The 23,956-nt window shown below is 37.1% G+C and overlaps 3 protein-coding genes across 3 annotated transcripts; 1 reads left to right on the top strand and 2 right to left on the bottom strand.

The window, feature by feature from the left end:
* Positions 1-352: 352 nt before the first annotated feature.
* On the bottom strand, positions 353-5,167 carry LOC105167615 (nuclear transport factor 2). Its single transcript, XM_011087386.3, has 8 exons — positions 4,986-5,167; positions 4,010-4,197; positions 2,706-3,000; positions 2,198-2,617; positions 1,897-2,018; positions 1,748-1,813; positions 1,054-1,117; positions 353-898 (listed from the first exon to the last, which is right to left on the bottom strand). The coding sequence occupies exons 2-8, from the start codon at positions 4,193-4,195 to the stop codon at positions 681-683; spliced, it is 1,371 nt and encodes a 456-aa protein (XP_011085688.1). The 5' UTR covers positions 4,196-4,197; positions 4,986-5,167; the 3' UTR covers positions 353-680.
* Positions 5,168-11,579: 6,412 nt separating this feature from the next.
* Positions 11,580-13,616, top strand: LOC105167609 (transcription initiation factor TFIID subunit 8). Its single transcript, XM_011087381.3, has 2 exons — positions 11,580-11,963; positions 12,197-13,616. The coding sequence occupies exon 2, from the start codon at positions 12,208-12,210 to the stop codon at positions 13,357-13,359; it is 1,152 nt and encodes a 383-aa protein (XP_011085683.1). The 5' UTR covers positions 11,580-11,963; positions 12,197-12,207; the 3' UTR covers positions 13,360-13,616.
* A 2,452-nt stretch (positions 13,617-16,068) lies between these two features.
* LOC105167608 (protein LONGIFOLIA 2) lies at positions 16,069-20,569 on the bottom strand. Its single transcript, XM_011087380.3, has 5 exons — positions 20,261-20,569; positions 19,629-19,672; positions 17,562-19,502; positions 17,320-17,470; positions 16,069-16,994 (listed from the first exon to the last, which is right to left on the bottom strand). Exons 1-5 carry the CDS (start codon positions 20,412-20,414, stop codon positions 16,207-16,209), a joined length of 3,078 nt encoding a protein of 1,025 aa, XP_011085682.1. The 5' UTR covers positions 20,415-20,569; the 3' UTR covers positions 16,069-16,206.
* Positions 20,570-23,956: the final 3,387 nt, after the last annotated feature.

Below are 23,956 nucleotides of genomic sequence, written 5' to 3'. Positions count from 1 at the left end.
AAAAATTATTTATAATTTTATACAATATAAATAAATTTATATAATTAAATCTAACCTCATAATATATCAAGGTCATTCACCTTTATATTTAATCATAACAAAGTATTCTTATAGCCGATCAAATATTATAAGTTAATCACAGTTGGCCATAATACATGCATATAAAGTGACAAATTATACAAGTGCAAATTCCAAAACGTTATTTTCCAACATAAAATAATAATTACAATATATATATATATATGTATAGAGAGAGAGAGAGAGAGGCATGGTTTTGATTTGTTTGGTTGAGAGTTGGGGCGACTAAGAATTTGTTATGTACTAACTTGATTGTGAGGCTGAATTGTTCAAGTTAGGAAAGAAAACAATACATTTGGGAACTGAAGAAGTCAAACTTTACAATTTTCAAAAGTTTGAGGAGTAAAATGTGAAGTTGGGAGAGAGACATTGATAAAAGGGAATCAATCATCTCTGCAGGTTACATTCCTCAACCCTGTGAAAACCTCATATCCCTACATAAAGATATGTTAGAAAGAATCACTGATTGGAACTACACTATAGTCATCTCATTGTGAGACAAAAAAGAAACAAAAGGTAAAACTCTGATGAATTAACTTTTTACTGTTTCTGGTGGATCGCACAGGCAATGAAAACTGTCAAAATTGCCACCAACATCCACTTCATGTTGAAGCCAAATTCTGATTTGGACCGGAACGACGACCTCCCCTCCCTCTTCCTTGTTGATAACCTTCTCCACTGCGACCACCGCTAAAGTTTCCTCGGCCCCTGAAGCTGTCGTTTCTCACATAGGTCCAACCACCGCTGAAGTTTCCACGACCTCTGAAGTTGTCATTACGAAACCCTCCACGGGAAGGGAACCGACCCCTCCCACCGCCAACTGCACAGAGATGAGTATATCTTATGAATCTTGAAAAGACAAGTCCCCAGCACAGAGAGAAAATTGGTTATGAAGTACCATATATCATGTGCTTCTGTACTGAAGGTGTGTTGTATTGGAACACAGAGAATGAAAAGTTAATGCCTCTGGCTTACCTCTGGTTGTGGTTCTCTTTATTTCCACAGCAGCTTGACGATCGCCAATAGTTATAGGAGAAGCCTGAAGAGTAAATCCTTTATTATACAACATAAATACGGAAATATACCACATTAGGAATATCAAATCATAGTGCAAGGAGAAATATGTAGCATTCTGAAATTAGAAAGGTAAAAATTGAAAAACTAGACGTAAATTTGAAGCATGTAAAGCAGAGATCATAGATAATCCTCTTCCTCAAACTTTACTAACCTTACATGGATGCATGTCTCCAAAGTTTCAGAGAGGTAAGAACAAACTTAGAGCAGGTTCCCACTTTGTTTCCAAAATTGTTTTTAGCAGGTGTAAATTAGGGGAAAGAAATAAAATGAACAAAGAAAAAGACAGGATAATTGAACTTCTATCAAATTTGTGATCCCTTCCAAGCTCCAACAAAAATGACTCACTTGTATCTTTTTTACTTATGCTAATACCATGAAGCACCCAGAGCAACAAAAGAGTTGTTCAAGAGCCAGCAGGTAATCAGAAGAGCTTCCTAAAAACAAACATAGACACTAAAGAGGCCTTCTAGCATTCACGTGACCTCAAAGAGCAATTCTTAAGCAAGGCCAAGACTGCTAGTAATAACACTGTCTGGACTCTGAATGCAATCAGAAAGCCAAGAAAAAGAAAAACAATCAAAAGAGCATAGACCTTGATTGCACTTTGCATGGAGCTGAATTCTTGAAATTCTACAAAGCCAAAACAGAATCCTTGTTGCTGCAAACAGAGGTACAATATTGTATCAACATAAGCTGAATAAATACAACAAAAAAGTAGAATGGCATCGAGGTAAACCCAACCTTATTACTTCTGACTTGGACCCCATTTTGCTTAATAGGCCCAAATTTCTTAAACTCAGCTTCAAGCTGAGCTACTGTGACATTCAGAGGCAAATTGCGTATGTATATGGAGTGACCCTCAACTGTCAGAAATAAGGCATATAAAAAATCAGACTGATATACTCAAGAAAAAAGATTGGTTAATATCTCACAAGCACATGCTTTTGAGGTTTTTTTTTCCCTCTTTCTTGTTTTCACTAATCTTAGATATGCCATGGTGTTTGCTCATGCATGTTATGGTAAATAACCCAAAACAGACTACCTTCATCCTGAGCATCGTTACTTTCTGGTGCAACAACAGGTGTATGATGGGCTGATGCTTCAGAGCCTGAAGCCTCTGCTGCTTGATTAACAGATTGTTTTTCAGTTTTGGGGGAAGCTACTCTTGCTGAGTTAGCAGGAACATAAACTTTGGTGGGCCCCTTCTTTGTTTGTGAACTAACAATTGATGCATACGACTTTTTAGGAGCATCTTCTTGGGATGTAGAACTAGCTGATTCTGTTGCTACTGATGCATGATTCTCATTTAAATGAGACCCAGCTTCCACCACAATATCTCTATCCTGACTAGCCGGTCTCTCATCAATCACTTGGTTATTGTCTTTCTCCTCAATAGTCTCAAATTCCTGCACATCAGAAGTAACATGGTCTGGTTTGGGAGGATCAACCACCTGAGCAGGCTCTGGAAACGAAATGAATAAATAAGAAAGTGGAAGCAAAAGTAATCTTTGTAATCAGATGTTAAAATGACAAGCAATGATAAAACCAACCTGGATCTTGTGTCAAAGTGCTAGATGGTGTGTCATTAACTCCAACCACCGCAGCAGTAATGTCAGGTTCACTCTCCTCCACATACCTGAAAACATCATTTAAAACATAGTACCCTTTGTCTTGAGGAGCGAGAAAAAAGGTTTGAGCGAATTTCCTTTTCAGGTTGTCTTTTCCAGTCAAGCACCCAGTTACAAGGACAATCACCCCTTCCTTGAAAGAATCCTGAGCATCAGCAGTCTTTATCTCTGCTTTGTAGTTCTTGTAGTCCAAGGAACATATTTTATCATTAATGCTCTGGTACAAGAAGAAAACAGAGCATGTTAGTAATTGTCAAATTGGAAACCTAATGAACTCAATCAAATATATAATAACTCGTTCGATTAAAATAAGTGATCTACTTATCAGAATCAAGCTACAGTGGAAGAAAATAGGGATGATCAAGGTTTAATATGATAAAAACTGGTTAAGGTAATTTCCATATTTTGCAGCGGTGCACAAAGGTCGAGGAAAATATCTTACAAGGATACTTTTCTTGCACATTCCTTGCATATTGTTTCCTGCAAAAATTACAGGATGTGGAAAATTTTCAAGCTTTGGCATTTATTTATTTATTATCCAATATCTTTCAAATTATTTGAAAGATTTTCTGCACAAATAAACAGGTAAAGTATAGTCTTTTAGTTTTCGTTGAATCCCATTGCGATCAGTTTAACCAGAAGCACCTTCTCAGTCTGTTGCTCAAATCCTCCTAAAAGTGATTTCATGCAAAATTGTATATTACCACATATGAGTATGGGGTGGATGCTCATCAGAATGACCGTGGAGTGTCCAGAAAATATGGATAAGAGAAAAATCAGATCCTGATTGAATATGTCAAGCAAGAATATACAATAGCTGAATCCAATATGTTTTGAATATGAAATATTTTATAAAAGTTGAGATCAACTTGGAAATAAAAACGAAAAATTGAAAGTAATTCGAAAAAAATTTGCACCTTTTTTCCTTCTAATTTTCTATCTGGTAAAATCTTTCTTCTTCCATTTAGTTGCCAGTCAATGTTTTAGATGAGTAACATATTAATGTAGACACAACTAATCCTAGTTGAACATATAGCATAATTCAATCAATGATGAATAAGATTCTTCTGGATTAAATGTGAAGCTCGGTAAGGTCAGATAACCTTGGAAGAGCATCTCTCCAAATAAATTACCACAAATCTAGAACTGAAGAGAAGCAGGTTAACTAAAAGAAAACTTGAAGATAGAGAGATTCAGGCATTCAGTAAAATCCTCAATATACATACTTTCATAGTTGTCACAGTTGTCATAAGTCCATTAGGATCTGGGCGACTCAACACACTTGTATCCTGGTAAAATCGGTAAACCAGCTCAGGAGAGTGATGGAGAATATGGTAATACTGCTCCACAAAAGCATTTCCAACCACTTGAGCACTGGGAGCTTGCTGAGGACTTGCAGTTTGCATAGCCATTCCTATGAGGAGTTGATAAATTAAAATTAGAATAGAATCACTTTGGAACTCTTTGATAGACAACCACGTGAGGCAGTACAAAAGAGCCCCATAAGTCTATATTTCCAACAGTACAGGAACTGGGAAATAAAGCCGAAAACAAAGCCATTATCATATCACCCCACATAATTGTTGGCAGTTTACAAAATCAAAATGCCAATGGAACAAAAGGTGACAAGTCACTGAACCCTACTAAACTCCCAACCAACCATAAACCCAAACATAGACAACTATGGTTTATCACCAAGCATTGTAGAATAGCACATACTAGTTTCAACTAACAACCAAGATCCCAGCAGGGCAAAAACAAAAATTAACTCATCACCTTAAAGACTAAAATCATATAATAAAAAATTCATTTCCATATAAACCCTAATCGCTTAATTTCTTTGTCATGCTATAAACCCCTTATAGCTTCTCCAACAATGCAAGACTCCTCGCATAGCAGCATTCAGATAAATCTCAAAACGAAACAAAAAAAAACTAACCAGAAACCGAGTTTTTACTAATTCAACCAGCAGATCTGACCGTGATAAGAATCAACAAAAAAAAACCCTCGAAGCAAAAGCTACAGCGAACAGAGAGATTACCAAGCAAACCCTTCGATTAACAGAAACAAACATTCTCGATCAATCGAAAGATATTGAGCAAAAACCCCCCACATTACATCACTGATCACGTCACAATAAATAAATACACCAACTAAAAGTGAGCTTGGCGTGATCTGATTAACGAATAAATTGATTGTTACCTGATTAAATGAACTTGGCTTTGGGAGTTCAGAAAGAGAGTGACGAATGCTGAGCGACTGGCGTAGAGAGAGAGAGAGAGAGAGAGAGAGAGTACGAGCGGCGAGGAGATTTGGAGAGAGGAATGTGTGCGAGAATTGGCGACTGGTAAAAGCAGAGACCGAGTGAGAGTGAGAGACCAAAAGCTTTCGCTCCTCATTTATTATTATTATTTGAAATTAATTTATTTATTTTTAAATAGCTTTCCTTTTATTGTATTTCCCTCCCTAATCTATATTATTAATCAAGTGATAGAACTTTATAATAATTATAGTTAATTGAAAATATATGCATGGAAAATATTTTTATTTTTATTTTTATTATATTTTAAATATTAATTTTATATATAACTCTATTCATGCATCTTGAAAATAGATTTATTTTATTCTTTTTTATTACTTATTTATTTTTCTTTTTTTTTAATAAATATAATTGGTATATCGAATATGTTTCAATTTTTAATAAATTTGTAAAAGTAACAAACACGTTGAAGTTTTCATATATTTGAAAATAAAAATGTACATATATCAATCTAATATTTTAAAATTACAGTATCAATATAATAAATTCAACATTTACGTCTCAATTTGAACGAGTCTTATTTTTCTATAAAATTCTACAGAACTCGATGATTTTGAACAAAATTTATTGGAAACCTATTTTGTTGATTATGATTGATATAAAATTTAATTGATTGTCAATGTGATAAAAAATTTCACTAAAGACAAGATGGAAAATTAGCCTACTCATATGACAAAATTACAATATTACAAATTAAGCTAGATGACAATACTATGATCTAGAACAAATATATATTGTTGGAGGAAAAAAAAAAGAAACATACTTTTTAAATTAGAAAAACCATATTTATTTATTTTCATTCGAAGCCATTAACCTTTACATTATTGTAAATAAAATTACTAATTTTATAAAATTAGAATATTTTAATTTATTAATATTCACTGCTCTCAGCATACCTTCGGATGGAGGCATATTGATGTGTGGAGTTTGAAAAATATATGTTTAATGCTCTAATTGTTTGTATTGAAGACTTTTAATGATTTATTTTTTATCAGAGGAGTTAAAAATAGAGGCATTTGTAGTAAAACTTTGAGTTCTTTTAGTATATTAGTGTTGAAATTAAAATATTTTGGATTAAATTATTAATTGAAGTATAAATAAATTGATTAATAGTTGAGTTTCGAATTAAAAGTTCATAATAATTTTAGTTTTTTTTATATATATTTTCGAGACAATAAATTTATAAATGCATACCATATTTGGTTCATGCACATATTTTATGGGTCGATCCGAGATACATATAAATTTTTTTATTTTATTTTGAATTGGCTAAATTGAGTCAAAAACATGTTCAAATACAATACGTGGACAAATTAATTTATGTCAAAGACTATAGGGTGTTTAAGGTTAATGAAAGTGAGTCCAAAGATTTATGCCAAAATGGAACTCTTCACCTCATACATTATCTGCATTTGTGGAGATTGTAACAACTTCTTATTTAAATTAATAAATATTATTTATCCATATTATTTCTTGTTTCGTAATTTATTTTGATAGACACAAAAATTGTCTGTTGTGTGACCACATATATTTATCAAGAAGATTTGTATCTATAGTTTCATTTATAGATTGCCCAAGTCTCACGAGGCGCCTTCCACAATGCGGGGAAAGGGGCATCGTGTGGTTAGCAGTCCGCCGACTACTTCCACCAATAGCAACACACAACCGAACTCCCGCTCGACACTAACACAGGGCGCCGACAGGAAAAGCAATATCGATAGCAACAGCAGCAACAACAGTAAGCAAGGTGCAATAGGAAAACAGTAAATTGAACACACGATTCCGAAAGTGAATTTTATTATATTGAAAATTGCATATACATTGGACAACGATGCTAGCGCAAGGGGATCGCCTTAAGGGGGACACTAGCACGCACACTACACCAAGCTTCGAGAACTCATTCCTCCCCATAATAGGCTTAAAAAAGTTTTTTCTATTTAAAGTTATAGATACTAAAAAGGTTGAACAACGCACCTCAGGAGGTCTAACGTCCCCCTGAGCAAAACAAAAGACCAACGCCTAAAACTTTAAGAATGCGGAAGTCCAGCGTCTGTCGGCGAAGGTTGTTTGGTCGGCTGTGTAGAGCAGTTGCGTGGCCGAAATATGCGTTAAGGGTGCCAAGTGCGCGGGCGGCCCTTGACACCAAGTCAAGATGTTATGTGATCATTAGTTAGAATCTTACCATTATGATTGTTGAACTTGGGATATATGTATATATAGTACTACATGTGTTATACTTAGATTTTTCACAAAATTTGTCATAGTTTTACATAAGGCTAGATTACTTTTCCTTTGTAACTTTCAGGGTTTCTGTATGTTTCGATAGCTCCCGTCTTGCTCAACTTATGTTTTCTCCTGAGATGCATCTACACATTGACTGTTCGGTAATAATATTGTTGTCTGCAAAATTTTAATTTGGTGGATTCAATTATGATGTGGTCCAAGTTTTTATTAAGCGATGAAACTAAAAATTTTACCCGCGACACGATAACTCACCAGGTGAAAATACAATTTTCGAGGGAGTTTTTTAGTAAAAGTGGTCGCTTAATGAATAGTAGTTAGGTTAAAAAAAATAATATTTTTTGTATTTATAGTAGTGTTGGAAGTTATATTGTGTGGTAGGTTGCATTTGTTTAACATGTGCCTCATATATGTTAAATTATTTTTTTACCCTTGCAGGTTAATATTTTTTACTAATATATCATATAGCCCTCCACTCTCGGATGGAATATGCTCTAGCCGGTGTAATATTTTGTTCGAGAGTAAACAATTTTCTGAATTGAGTTAACACATGGGAGTGGGTGGATGGGGAGTCATTTATTGTTTTCAATTTACTGGGGGTGTGCAAATACGCTTGCAGCCCTATAACTAACCATAGCTAGTTGAATCAGAGTCCGCCCAGCTAGGCCCAACAGTGTCTGGTGCCCAGCTCGAGCTGCGCCTGGTGCCCGGCTCGAGCTGCGGCTTGAGGCACCCTCGCACCCACCTCGAGCCTTAGGCTCGAGTCCTCAAGTGTTGGGAGGAGGTGCCTATTGTTGCGTCCCATGGGTTTTAGACCCAGGTCAAAAGGATGAAAAGTGGTGATTCCAACCACTACACTATCAAGTATTTTTTGTTAATATTTGTTCTCATTCGCTATTAGTAGAGGTTATTCAGAGTTTACTCATTCTTTGCGCCGAATTCTTTTATTTGTTTTGAGGAATTCAACGTCATCTTCAAGAGATGAGACTCTTGGTAAACAATTCTTACATATGGTGACGGAGCCCCCAAAACCTTGGAGAAGGTAAAGCGGCACATTTTTTTTTAAGGATGTTGCCTCTTGATTTTTTCACCACTCATACGGTTGAAAATTTTGGTAGGTAACTCGATAGTATTCCATGTTGATAAATGTAGTCACTGCACTTATTCAGTTGTTGTTTTGTTTTCTTATGACTAGAATTCATCGGATGTTGCCTCAAGGAATGTTTTTGCTCATGCCTCGAAGTTAGATTTTTACCAATTTCGAGGGGGGGGGGAGCAAAATTTTCCAAGTCCAACATTTTTATGAGGAGGCATTGCCTCAAGAATTTTTGATAAGGGGATGTTGCCTCAAAGGATACTTCATGTCCTAGAGTCGGTCTTTTACCATCTTCAACGGGATGTAAAGTTTTCGGGGCGACGCAAAATTTTTTGAGTCCAATATTTTTATGAGGGGACATTGCCTCAAAAATTTTTGATAAGGGAATGTTGCCTCAAAGGATACTTCATGTCCCCGAGTCGATTTTTTACCAACTTCAGAGGGATGTAAAGTTTTCGGGGCGACATTATCGACGGGGATCTCAATGAAGTTCCGTCTAGGGGGTTCCGGGGCAATAACGACTTTTACCTATATGGCAATGATGATTTTTGTCTCTAGGATCCTCTTCAAACTTCAAGGATTTCTATGTCTAAATTCATTTGGTTTGTTAGGACTACGACAAGAAAAATAACTTCATTATTAAAATTCGGAATACAATATTTTAGGAAAAATCAAAAGGGGAGAAGGATATATTGAGCTACTACTCGAGTTTTCTCCTATTACAAGTGAATAGCCAAAAAATAAATTTTCTCGCTAAGTGAACTTAGAGTTATACCTTCGTGGCTTGTTGATCTTTTTGAGGTCATAGGATGACTCCTACTGTGGGATAATTATCGTCATAAGGAGTTGACACATTTAGTCCATGGTCAAATTGGTGTCCTTGTGGATAGTGGTTGATATATTCCTTCAAGTGTCCGTGCTGGATCAATTTTTCTATCTCATTCTTCAGGTGATGGCATTCCTTCATCGTGTGTCCCCTGTCCTGGTGAAAACGACAGTACTTTTCGGATTTGAGTCTCTTTGGGTTATCTTTCATTTTTATCGGCCATTGATTGATTAGCCCTGTTCCGCCACAATTAATATCTCCCCCCGGGAGCGTTCAAAGGGGTATAGTGAGCGAACCCCGCCGGATGTACATGCTTGCGTTCCTCTTTCTTTTTTGGCTCCTCTTCCTCTTCTCGGCTCTTCCTTTTGTCGCTAAGGAAAGGATCCAAAGCATTAGACTCCTCAATCTGGATGTATTTCTGGGAGTGTACAAGTAAATCTTCCATAGTGCTAGGGAGCTTGCCGGCAATGGACTCCTTGAATCTTCCCAGTAGCAGGTTCTGTTGGATAATACTAGCCAACAACTCATGATTAATATGGGGAACTTCATGCACTGCATCCACAAATCTTTGCATGTAGTCTCTCAAAGTCTCGCCCTCCCTTTAGAGGATGGTGAATAGAAATGCAGCCGTTTTCGAAACTTTTTTGTTCATGGAGAAATGATGCAAGAAACGTTGAACCAATTGCTCGAGGCTAGAAATAGTTCTAGCGGGCAGTTGGTTAAACCAGGCTAATGCACGTTTTGAGAGTGTAGTCGAAAGACTTTGCAGTAAGCAACGTCACTTAGATCGTATCAATCCATCTTGACGTGAAGTTTTTCTAAGTGTTCTTGTGGGTCTCTTGTTCCATCATATTCCGATCGATTCGAGACCTTGAGGCATGTTGGGAGCACTTCGACTAGAATGTTTGGGGCAAAAGGGCTACGTTTTGGAGGGGCTACGGTCAATGACAAGTAGAAATCCTCGGCTCCCCTAGGTGGTGGGGGACAGAAAATTCTCGATTGCGGAGATCCTGATCTTGAGTCTGTGCAATTTCAGGCCTAGAGATCCTGATGTTCACTTCCTCCCGCCTTTGCTCCTCCTCCTCGGGGGCCGAGGATAATTCTCGACTTCTACTAGGGGAAAGCAAGGGCGGGTTCGCAGGTTATCGCGCTACAAATTGGGCCACAACTTGTGCCGCATCTCGAGTAGATGCGTCGCGTATCAGGACTAGCAAAGCTTCTTGCGTTAGTTGGATCATTGGTTCTTGGGATGGAGCTTCTGGCAGGAGTGCTCTCCCAAAAGGCGCGAGTAGAGATTGTCGACGTGGTGGAAGAATCTCCCCATTGAGGGGTACTTGCTCATGCGTCAGGGGGGTTACCTCGTAGGGTGGTGACTGTTCGCGAGGCGGGTCTTGTTCCACCCCATTCACTTGGGCTTCGTGGATCACGTCCAAATCATGGATGTCACGGGCTCGAGATCTAGTTTGCATACTCAATGTTGAGGTAAATTTTCCCACAGACGGTGCCAATGATGTGGTCGAGGTTTTTACGAAAGGATGAAACTAAAATTTTACCACCGACAGATAACTCACCAGGTGAAAATACGATTTTTGGGGGAGCTTTTTAGTAAGAGTGGTCACTATCAATGAATAGTAGTTAGGTTAAAAAAATAATAGTAGTGTTGCAGTTATATTGTGTGATATGTTGCATTTGTTTAACGTGTGTCTCATATATATTAAATTATTTTTTTATCCTTACAGATTAATATTTTTTACCAATATACATCAAGTTAGATTAAAATCAACCATATAATAGTTATATTACACTTATGAAATGATTAATTTATAATACTTAATTGTTTTTCTGTATTGGAATGTGAGTCGAATATATACATATTAATTAATTATTCGATTATAAAAAGATATGGTTATAAGGGGAAAATTGGCCAAAAGGCATAAAATTCCTCTGTTTTTTATAAACTCAGCTTCTTTTTTTTTTTTAATGTTTCAAAAATATGCAAAAATAAATCAATCGAAAAAATTGTTGGTTTGGGCCGGGCTGCTAACAATGGGTCACCCTTATTAAACAATGTATTGTTCACCCAACTACTGCCCAAAAACAGCAGAAGCACAGCGTTCGGCCCAGTAAGGGTAGATGGTTTTGATTGGAGAGTAGGGATAAAAAGGGTCTGGGACCATTGAGGGAGTAACAGCAAATCATTTTTGATTGGGGAAAAAAAAAGGAAAAACTAAAAAAAGAGTGGACCCACCGGAATGTATTGTTTTTTCCTATTCGAATAAAATAATAATTTGTGGAGCACCTGCGGGGACTCCCCTCCGTATCCTTGTCCTGCAGTTATGTGCAATGAGAATCCCCAAATCAGAAAGCGCATTCGGCCAAACAGCGATACCAACTAATTTCGGTCAGAACTGGCTGCCCACGCCGACCGGAGCTGCGGGAGAGTAAGAGCACGCACAGTCTGCTTGCCGTCTATAAAGTACCAGCTATAATTCGGCTCTCCCCACGATTTCGATTCTTTGAATCCAGGGTTCTGGGGAGGTTTTCAATTTGTCGTTATATTAATTGATTATTCACCAAGTATTTATTTATAAGTTCCGCTGATCTACAATTCTGCTGAGTTTCGTTTGCTGGGCTCGTTTGGATTGATTCCATTTGTAGGATATATCTGTCCTCCGCTTAAACCCTAGAGAATCCGAGGTAAGCGCTTCACTACTGTGTAATTTTCATTTACAGTAGATGTAGATATATTGGGTCGTTTATTTTGTTTCTGGGTAAGCAAGAACTTAGGGTTTTTGCGATGTTGGCTCAATGAGTTGCCGTTGAAAATGTGATTCTTGTTGGATTTAAGGGTAATAAGTTGAATTTTTGGGAAATTTAGTTCAAGGAAGTGGTTTGATTTGATTTGATTTGATTATGATGTGATTATGAAGTGTTGTTGAATATGAGCGATGGTGACGGGAAGGATACTGTGAAGTTCTTGAGTGAGAAAGAAAATCTGCTGTCGAAGAGAAAGAAGAAGAGGTTGGGAACTGACGAATTCGCCCAGGCCATTGCCAGAATTGCGGTGGCACAGGTTTGCGAGAGTTTAGGGTTTCAGAGCTTTCAGCAGTCTGCATTGGATACTCTTGCTGATGTTGGGGTCAGGTACATTAGAGAACTAGGGAAAACTGCTCTTGCTTTTGCCAATTTAGCAAATAGGAGCCAGTGTAATGTGTTTGATGTGATTCAAGGATTGGAGGATTTGGGCTCGGTTCAGGGCTTTTCAGGTGCTTCAGATGTTAACCATCCACTTTCAGGATCAGGAGTAGTTAGGGATATAATTCGTTATGTTTGCCAAGCAGAGGAAATCCCATTTGCATATTTGCTACCTGTTTTTCCTGTTGTTAAAGAAAGGACATTGAACCCCAGTTTTGCACAGGCAGAGGAAAATCCACCTGATGAGCATATACCTAGTTGGTTGCCCAAGTTTCCAGATCCTGAGACTTACGTCGACTTAAGTTCAGGGAACGAGAAAGACACGGAGAAAGAGGTGGTGAACAAGAATCAGCAGGTTGAAGAACAGCATATAAAGGTAGAGAGGCCCTTGCTGAATTTGCAGCAGAAATTAATTTGTAATGGGTCTGAAGCAGGAATAGCAGTTGAACAAGTTGATGCTGCAAAGGCACAACGAGCAGCAGAAAGCAACCCATTTCTTGCTCCCCCTATTCAATTTGGGGAAAAGGAGGTCTCGGTGCCTGCTCTTCCAGCTAAACTTTCAGATGACACTTTGGGGTATCATCAAAGTTGTGAAGTTTTGGAGAGCAATCTGTTGGCATTGGAGCCATCTTTGCAAGCCAATGAAGCTGCGGCAAGTGGTCCTTGTGAACCTCAGGACAGTAGAAAGATTCTCTTGAACGGGAGGCCCAATATACATTTTAAGTTTGGGAATCGTAAGAAATCCTTAGGCATGGTGACAAGCCCTAGGAATGAGGGCATTGAGAAATCTTCACTTTGGTTCGGTGATGATTGCGATGAAATAGACAAGAAGAGAAGGAGGGCCGAGAAAGTTCTTTGGGAAAATACAGAATATCCGCCAGAAGCATCTTATTTGTAAATTAGGCATGTTTGTTAGAGATTGTATAATTTTTTATGGAGCTAGCACCTGATGCTTGTTCCTGGACAGTCATAGTTGAGGAGCTAGAATTTTCTCTGTACGGGCATTTTTTAGACTTCTAAACGGGCAGTGTTCCCACTTTCATTGAGTTCTTGAGGTGCTTAGTTGTCAGTGTACCTTCATGAACCTTTGTTATTGATAGGTTTTTTGTAACTGAAATCAAATTGCAAGTTTTAGTTACTGCTTTACTTCTTTTATTTCTCTAGGATGTAATGTCTCAGGCCATTATGTTGACTTCAGATCAATTGAGCCAGTTTGAATATATGCTTTCGTATAATTCAGGGTAGGTTATGTTGTAAGAGTTCACCAAATAGACAAAGGGATGCAACCTAGTTTGTGCCATCTGAAAGATACATCTGATCATCTCCTTCTATGGGTAACAGACGTGTCAGTTACATTTAACATATATAGTTACTGAATCAAGCCTTTATTTTATTTAATTTTCAAACTATGTAGCCATCTGAAAGATATATCTGATCATCTCCTTCTATGGGTAACAGACGTGTCAGTTACATTTAACATATATAGTTACTGAATCAAGCCTTTATTTTATTTAATTTTCAAACTATGTAATTTATAGCAGCTGTATTTTGATATAGAGAGCATTTATATGCTGAAGTACATTATGGAGACATTATTGATTACAGATATGTAAATTTCATTGTATAATATGTCAATCATCCCTCATCTTAACCAGTTTCTGCTGGCCCTTTCTTTTAGTCTTTCAGTTTCTTTTATCAACTGCTTGCCTAGGAGTCAAGTTTTAACTCAGCTAATTTGCAGAAGTCTGTGTTCATAATAGCTATTTGGCCCCTTAAACTGCTGACTGCTCTTTTGTCAGTAGAGCACCTAGTGTCTCGAGTGTAATTCTTCACAAATTTCTTGAGTGCTAATTCACCTGTAGTTTGCCTAGCTACTGTTAATTGCTCATATAATATGCACGTCATCTTCCGCGAAGAAACATAGATACTCCACATGGTTACATTTGACTGTATATTTAGTGCGTTGCAATTCGATGATTTCTCCAGTTTACACTTGAAAAGAGTTGCGCTTTGACTCCATTGATGTTTCTAGCTCTGGTTTTTCCTAATAATGATAATATTATATTAAATAGGTTCGTGGTTCTCTGAAGATCCTTCTTAATACCTAAGTTGTTATTCTTTTTTTCCCCCCTCTTGTGTATTATATGATTTGTACAATCTATGTTGTCTCTCAACTGTCCATATACTTATCAACTGTGTTTTGTTTCTTTGTTGTTCTTTTCTCATGCTAAATCTGGATGCTGTTGAAAGCGCTCACAATGGGAACTAACTGCCCCAGTTTGTGGGGTCGGGGGAGTGATTTAGATACATTTTGGTTTAAACAACCTTGGACAATGGAATATTGAGATCATCGAAAACCTCCAGTTTGTGTTTCATGGAACATACTAGGTATACCTACCTACATATCTTGGATCTTGGGTCATATCAGGTTCAGGGAAACTCAGGTGTTTATTTGTTCCTGCCACTGATTTTTGAGCCTGTTTTCATTGGTAAATTATTCCTTGCATGGTTGAAAAAGGTGCTAACCGTTGAAATTTTACATGAGGCAATGTGTGGATTAGGAGTGGTGTCCTTAGTCGCGTCATTCCAAGTTTGTATGTTACTTTTGTACTAGTGCATAAGATATTAATGGAAAAGGAAGAAGTGCTTACTTAGGAGACTGTAGTCAAGAACTGCAGCACGCTAGTTGCTTTATAGAGATACTACACAGATAAATTCACAAGTGCACAGCACTTCTTTCTAGCATGTGTGTTTTCTCTTGAAATATGGTCTTAGGTTGCTGTCTTGAAGCTAGCCTTGTTATGGAAATGGAAACCATAAATCTGTTTTGAAACAAATTTAATTTGCCCACTGGAATTATGCCTGCAACAATCTTGTGTGCTGTTGTTCGGCTCTGTTGTACTTGCTCTCATATCTTGTAGTCTTATTCTTGCAATCACAGATATTCAATCTTTCACACATCTCTGGGCCGTACGGTTGGTTTTTTTATTGGTTATGTTTCTTGTTAATTCTTGTTTGAAACTGATATTTGCTTGGGCCCTTCGATGGGCATATAATCAAGTGAGCATGCATGAAAGGGGAGTATCTTTTAGTCCCTTACCACTTCTTTAGGCACATATGGCACTAGGTACTTTGTTTTCCACTAAGATCAAAGTTAAAGGCTGCACCTACGTCGTCTAAGATTTCTCTAATTAAGTTCAGTGGCACATACATTTAGCTGTTCTAACTCCAATGATCGGTGAACTTCACAATCTTAAATATCATGCTGATGCTAGATGCTATGACATTGTAGTACATGGTACAATCTTGGTGCAGTTTTGTTGGCATCTACTGGTTATCCAATATCTGTATATAGAATGTAAACCACAGTACCCTGAATTCCCCTCTCCTTGAATTACTTAATATTACAGCTCCCAAAAACATAGCATTCGTGCAGGCTGCAAACTTTTTTGCAATACTACCAAATTGTACTGATAAATAAGTCAACAATGAAGGAGGATGAACTTCAAAGTCTTACATTTGCAAATGCTCCAGTTTTCAGCTGTGCAACTATGCCCCAATCTCCTCCTTAATTGTGTAATAAGTATGGCATAAATGATGGACCGAGTAAAAGATTAGAAACAGAATTATGTCAGATTTAAATGAAATTTGTGCTCTCAATTCTAAAGTTGTATAGCTCTACAAATGATACATCTATGGTGCATTTTAGAGAATATATACATAAGAAAAAAGATGCTGGTGGAAACTACTTGGTAAACAGTTGCCTGCAATGCCTCTTTGACCATTCTTGAAGATCCATGACTTCACCTGTGACTACCTCATTTATCAGATCTTTAAAGATTAGGCGTTCAATGTCCAATACCAAGGCTGGAAGCTCTCCACTATAATCTGTCCAATCCTCTGATTGATTCTTCATATCTGAAGCTAAGAGTCTGACAAATCCATCATCCTCATCGTCAAGGTTGCTAGATGATATGTTGCACAGCTGATCCATCTCCAAATATACTTCTTTCATGAGCCCCTGCGAGCTCATCTTTTTCCATCCCAATGTAAATAGTCCACCTGAAGTGAATTTGCGAACCAGTATTTCATTTAGCGTATCAAAAATAATTTTTTTTTGGATTTTCTGATTTAACTTCATCTGATCATTCTTTTCATCGAATTCTCCAGTTGGTTCCTCTATTCTGTCCTCCTTTTCTTCAACGGCATGGAATATGTCGGGATCAATCAGATGACAGGAAAGGAGTTGATCCACTGCCGGGATGATGCCTGTGTCTTTAAGGAGTCCTGATGCCAATAGTATCTTGTTAATGTATCTCTGCCCTGGATTAAGGCTCTGATCTACTGATTCATTGTAATTTGCAGCAGCTTCACTAGGTTTGGTTTTCAACAGTCTAGGCTCATGAACTAAGCGCAAGATATTTTCTGACTTCTGACTGTAATTATAACCAGGATCAGGTCTCGTGCAGTCTGGTAATTGGTTTACATTCCCAAGAGGCCATTCTGCTTCATCAGGACTTGGACTCTCATCTTCTATATAATTCGCCACATAACAAAGACTTTCATCAGTGCGATGATTTATGCACAATGTAGGTATATGCAAGTAGCACAGTAATTTTATAGCACACAGCTTGCTGGCCATTAATGTGTCAGAGCTGTTAATTAAATAACACTGGATTTCAGCATACGTTTTGAAGTGCATTACGTCATGTCTTGATTTGGTGGTAATGTGTATTGTTAGATTGACTAATCTTTCTGTTTAAAGGCGAGTTTTGCATATTAAGGGGAATATAAGGATCAATTTTCAAGTTTGAAATCTAATTGCAAGAATACTGTATTCAGGGTAACAGACCACTACCTTGAAAAGCTGTTGATCTCTTCTTTACTGGAGATGGTGAATCTTCACTGTAAAATGTTGCATCAAGAACTGAAACTGGACTTGGTTGTTCCATCATGGTCGCTGCAAGTTCAAATGCTGGTATCTGATCTTTTAACGTTGACATTGAATTCTGGGGTGCGAAAGAAAAAGAAACCTATCAATTTGACGTAAAACATTTAACTAAATACTGCAACAGTACCAGTTACTTTGTTTTCACTTGCCTGTTGTTCTCTGTAATTTGTGTTGATACCAGCCGAGCTTTTGACCTCTGTTTCCATCTGTGAGGCTATGCTATTGTTGCTTTCTGATTTTACAGAAGCTGTGTCTCCTTGGTAACTTGAGTATCTCGTCTCACTACTGAGATCGCTCAATTGGTCATCACATAACTGCGAATCCATTGATTTCACCTTGTGTTTTCTGTACTGGGAACTCTTTTCTCTTATTTTCTTGCTGGAGTGCTTTTTGAGCCTTCCTGAGTCTGATAATGCAGTAGTGGGATGAGTTTCTCCCTCAATCCTGAGTGCATTTTGTTGTAATCTTGGAGACACGGTAAGGAAACCCCTTCCAGAGGTACTGCAATTTTCTGCCCTGATGCGTGGAGGCACTTTCACCGTTCGCTCTAGTTCTAAATTTCTCCATTTAGTCTTGTCAATGGAAGGAAGAAACAGACTGGAGTCTTTCGTGCTATGGTTCCCTGGTGTAAGATCTTTTGCTTTTTCTCTGTTTGCTGTATTCTCCTTGTGGTATTTAGGCTCCTGAATTCGGAGTCGTCGGAGATGCGAGGTCTCCGTTGTTGGGACCTGATTGGAACTTAAAATTTTGAATTTCTCCATCACTGTGGCTGACTTTGTTGTCCCAACGGAAGAACCTGATTGCTTAGGAGAGCAAGTCCCATTGATCGTCAGAGCCTGCTGGTAAGCTTTTCTGTTCCGCGACATCGGCAGCTTAGAATTCTGATTGGAGCAGCTATCATCCGAAGTGCATCTCTGTTGCATTGTGAGTTCAGCTGACTCTCCTCTCTGGTTTTCCAATCTCGCTCTTGTTTTTTGCATTGCTTCAAGTATCTGTTTGAGAGCTCTGAGATCTTTCCCAGACCTTTTGAATTCAAGCTCTGTTATCCTCTTCTCGATTTCACCATAAACTGAAGAAGATGGAAGTGTATTTGTTGGAGTTTTCCTACTCTGTGCAGCCACTTTTGGAGAAACTTGGCAAGAATCTCGTTGTTTCCATGGAGCTGGTTCCATTGGGAGTCTTGAACATGTGGTTGGTTTCCTTATCGAACTGGCATTACGAGAGCGTGGTGATGATGAGGCAGGATTCTTTTCTAAACCAGGTTGAGAAAAAGAAACCTGATTTTGCTTGCTTTCCTCAGCTTTTGTAGATAATTTTGAAGGAGAAGCTACTCTGGGGCTTGGGCTTGATTTTATGTTGGTAACTGGATTCTCGTCTGTGGAAATGGTATCTGGGAAAGCATCCAAACCCATGAGCTTTGCTATAATGCTGGATGTTCTGGTGTGACTTCCAGGTTCTTGGTGGCTGGAATTCTTATTTCCGATATGCATATCTTGGCCAACAAAATTCAATCTTGACTCAAGGGCTGAAGACTTGAAGGAACTTGCTTTACTGTCTAATGATAATCTTGGGCGTTCTTTAAGCTTCATGGCTGTCTTAAATGAATCTCGTGATTCTCTTCCATCATACGAGAAACGAGGAAGTGTCAGCAGCTCATCCTTGGAGTTCTTTGTACCTTCCAGGACCTTAGGGAACACTCGAGTTGATCCTTCATAAACCGGTGCTTTTGGTTTTCCAAATTTGGACTGCTGCAAAGGCCTGGGAGAGTCAATGTGCTTCATTACAGTGACTTTTCTTTCATCATTAGCAACGGATTTGATAGTCAGGCTACGGGCTTCTCTGTACATCGAATCCTTCACTACATCTCGAATATCAGGGGATTGCAGGCCCCTAGTAGATGAAGGCTGTTGTTCTATCATGGCTGTGATCTGCAATGGGCTTTCAGAAATATTGATTTGTCCCAGTGGAAGTGTTTCTGGTTCAGCTGTTCTGTTATAATCAAGCGACGAGGATGCAAATGCGCAGGAAGAAGATGATAAAGATGCTTGGGATGTTTCCATATACACTCTTGGTTTCTCCTTCTGCACATCCTGCAAATGTAAGTGATTCAATTACCTCTCTGAAAACTAGTTATTGGTAGATGCAAATACAAAATGGAACTCGTTTCGTCTTTCTTTTTCCAAGAAAAGAGAAAATGAACATGTTCAGAATCTTACCGTGACAGCTTTCAGTTTATTGGGCTCCAATTCTTGTTGGGGACCTAGCAAAGCCAATAAAGAGCAGTAATCTTAGCCAAATGATAGTTGAATGGTACAAGCAAATATCTTATTACATAAAACTGTAGAGCCAAAACTCTAAATAGAATCTGCATGATGAAGTAAAACTCTGTTACTCTGGTCCAAAGTTGTTAAATTAGAACAAACAACTGTATTCTTCTGGAGAATTTCTTTTATCTTCTGTAAGACTTCCTACAACACAATTGTCTTATGAAGGGAATGTTGATATAAGAGACACTTGTTTATTTATTTGGAGATGGAGAGACATTTTCTACATTCGCATATATCATGAAAACATAAAACTTCTGTATGAAGCATGCTCCTGGAGTTTAGTTCTCTGACTTTGAGAGTGTGTGATTAAGAAATATGCAAGGAATAAGAATAATTTTCATGATTTCCTACAATGACATCTAACCATCAAAGTAGCAGAATTATGTCCATCTCATACTGTGGGTCACCATAAAAGATATTTATCAATAATCTTACAAAAAGATGAACTGGAAACTAATAGAACTGAAAATGCAATTTATGATCTCTTGCAGCTTAAATTGAAGAATGAATCTTAAACATACCTGGAAGTAGCCTCTTGTGGTTGTGGCTGCTCATTTTCCAGCCCGCAAGCAAGTGGTGACGATCAAAGAGGTGAAATATGCTGTTCATGCACCGAATTTGCTTTCGCGAATTTCTGTTCTCGTGTCTCGAGGAAGGCAGTATCTTGGCCGACATGTCTGTTTCTTCCAGCAATGCCCGGAGAAAGGAAGAATGAATTCTGCGCTTTACAACAGAGTTATATTGCCTTGAGGAATTCAAGAACAGCTGTTGGTTTAAAAAGAAAGCCTTTTTCTTGGATTCCAGTGATCAAGGCAGACAGGATTCACTGTAAATTGCTACCAGGAATGAGCAGAATATATAATGGACAACAGTGGGAAAGATGAAAGGGAGATGTTGTTGTTTCTTGGGTTTCTCACAGGACAAAGGGAAATCAGTTGGTTCTTTGTTTTTGGTTCTCTCAAGAAAGATGGATAACAGAGGGCAGAGCTTTAAGAGGGAATGCTATATATGCAAATGCAACTACTTTATTTATTTGTTTTTAAGGAGGGAATGTGGGTCAGATCTAATGTGAATATGTGGGGCAGAGTTTCACTGGTTATTTTCTTTCATTGTTCATGTGGACAATGTAATGTGAGTGGGTCTGGATTCTGGAGCCTGGTCCTCTTTACATGAGAGCATGTGGACTCTGTCAGGTAATGTAAGTGGATTATGTACTGGCAATCCCTCCTTTTTTCCCACTGTCTTTCTGCCCAATCGTGCCGTTCCTGTCACGCCATCCGATGCTTAAGCTAGATCGTAGATAATGACGTTGTCAATTAACATCTAACGGTTCACGATCCACTTAAACAACGCCCAAGCGAGTAGAAGGAAGATTCCATATGAAGTTTACATTCAATTCTTGATATGCACGTACGTGCTCTGAGCTTTACATTCATTTTGCTTCCCGTTTCTTGACCCAATCTTTACTTAAATCTGTATTGTTCTTTGTTTTTTCAGCTTCTGATGCGTATTCCAGATTACGGACCTTGGCATCGACATAGAGCCTGCCTCCGTGCAATATGACAATCTACCATTAGTAACATCTCTTGTCAGTTTAACCCAATACAGTCAATAAATGTCTACCTTTCTTGACATCTGCTCAAAAAGTGGTCCAATATTCAGGTACAACAACATTGGAACTCAATGTAAGTAAAAACACATTATATTCATCTTGTCCGAAAGGAGCATATTTCTCAAGGAAATTTCTTATTTCCTTCACTAGTATAACACTTGCCTTATATTATTGTACTTGTGTGTTCTTTGTACCATGTCTTGAGACAAGAAAGATAGAGACTTAGCAACCAGAATTTGAAGGCATAGATGATGATAAGGATAATAGCTGTTTTTGGCCTGTATCTGTAGTGATCATGGCATGTAATGTTTCCTCACCTTGCCAAGAATTGCTCCCCTCCTACCCTCACTAATTAATGCTTATGTGGCCTTGTCTCCATTTTCCTTCACTCATAAATATATTCCATCAAATTGCAAATATATATATATATATATATATAAAACTGAATAGAATTTGTGGGGTATGATCGAATTCACACATTATGTGATCTTGTCGTGGTCTAATAAGAAATTGGGGCTCTCAAGTACCTGCAAATAATCGTATTTGTACTTGCATCAACTGTTAATCCTTGTCTTTTTTCCCTTAACGAAAAGGAATGTGTTCTTATTACCATAGATTTGGTTTGTGGAGTTGGGATTTGGGAACATTATCGCAACTACTTATTTGCATACTTAATTAGCAAATTTCGTACCGTGTGGGGATTATTACAGCTACTATTTGTCTTAACAAAAGCATCATTTGTGCATTATTTGTTGCAATTTTTTGTCCTAATTCCCCACATTTTACACCTTGATGTGTGTGACAGCCCAACTAAAAATGTAGTAACATGGATGCATGTTCTTTGCTTTCCAAGACTCTTCATTAATCACTCACCAATAAATCCGACTATTAATTTGTATTTATCTGCTTTATCTATATATATATATATGTGCAATTCCAGCAATAAATCCAAGATTTCCATATCAAAAGATGTGATTAATTGAGTTTTTCCAACAATAAATCCGATTTTGAATGCAATTATCGTCTCAGTTAGGGATTTTATTACAGCAAATTCTAGCCCAGCTCAGTAGTATACTCATCCCAGTCATTTGTTTGAGACAACTGTAATTTGTACTTGTTATGCTTAATTAGTTTAATTAAGCAAAATTTGATTTTGCTAATTTTTTTTATTTGGGTAAATTATAATTACCTCTCCTAACATTTGGCATAACTACAAATACCTCATCGTTATTTGAGAAATTACAAATACCTCGCTGGAACGTAATTATGTAGTCCCCATTCGGTGAAAATTACTAATTTATTCTTTTAAAAAAATATATTTTTTAGGGTGGGTGAATTTAAGTAAGTAATTCATAAAATATACATTTAAAAAAAATCAAAAAAAATATTTAATCATATATCATAATTGAAAAGAGCATTTTAGTCTGTTCACCACAAAATTAGATGAAATCTAGTGAAGGATAGGGGAACGTATACGTTATTAAACGAATTTTAAAATTAAAAAAAAATTATAATTTTTTAAACAATAATATAGTATTTATAATTATAATAAATTTTCAAGAAAAATTGCAGTAATTGGCCCAAATTTTGAATTTATTTCCAAGGGTTCCTAAAATACGTTGGCGTGTGCGTAAATTCTTGCATGTTCATGTATACTTCAATAATAGCTGATAATTATTTATTAATTACTTGTATAATTAATAAACTATTCTTTTTATTTATTTATAGTGACGTAATTACGTATTTCATCATCTCCTTTTTAAATTAAAAAAAAAAAAAAAGAATCTAAGAACATGCATGTGGTGTAGTTACCAAGAAAATCAGATGCTTACACGCGGAATTGAACTCAATGTACGTATAGATATGACTGTACATTTGTACGTTTGGAGTACATATAATGATGTTTCTCGTTTTCTTAAATAATTTTGCTAAAATTATATTTTTAGTCCTTTATTTTGTAAAAATTTTAAAATAATCCTAAAAAATAAAAAGATTCAATTTATTTAATTCAATAATGTACGATTTGTCAAAATAATCTCAAAATTAAAAGAAATTGGACACATACCTATTTGTTTGTGTTTTCATTTTCAATCTGTGTTTTTACTTTTGTATGGTTTTAATATGTAAAATGAGAATGTGTTGGGATTAGTTAATGATATTGCAATTTACGTTGAATTGTGGTGTCGTATCAAATATATTTTCAATAAAAATACGTAGCAAAGAATATAGTTTCACTTCAATTACTGTTTCCAAACCTGAAAATTAGAAATGAAAATACAAAAATAAGGCAGCATGTCGACCAAGTTTTCATCAGAAAATAAACGGCAAAAAACATGTAGAATGTGTGTGTCCGTTAATTGTATGAGCAATCAAGTAAACGATCACGAGCATTTCACGAGCCCTTGTCATCTATTTTCAACGAAAATTTGGATATAGTATAAAATGTATTGAGTTTTCTCAATTTTAAAATGATTATAAAAATATAGTAATTTTGGCAATAATTAGAGTTTTAATATGTAATAAAAATGATGGATGAGGGGTCTGAAAATGAATGGAGGGCATGATCACGTGGAGAAAGGATAAAGTGAAGGAACCCCCCATGAGG

The sequence above is a fragment of the Sesamum indicum genome, linkage group LG8 (genome assembly GCF_026168435.1).
Source record: "Sesamum indicum cultivar Baizhima isolate 11 linkage group LG8, ASM2616843v1, whole genome shotgun sequence".
Lineage (NCBI taxonomy): Eukaryota > Viridiplantae > Streptophyta > Magnoliopsida > Lamiales > Pedaliaceae > Sesamum > Sesamum indicum.
This window is presented reverse-complemented; position numbering and strand designations above follow the sequence as displayed.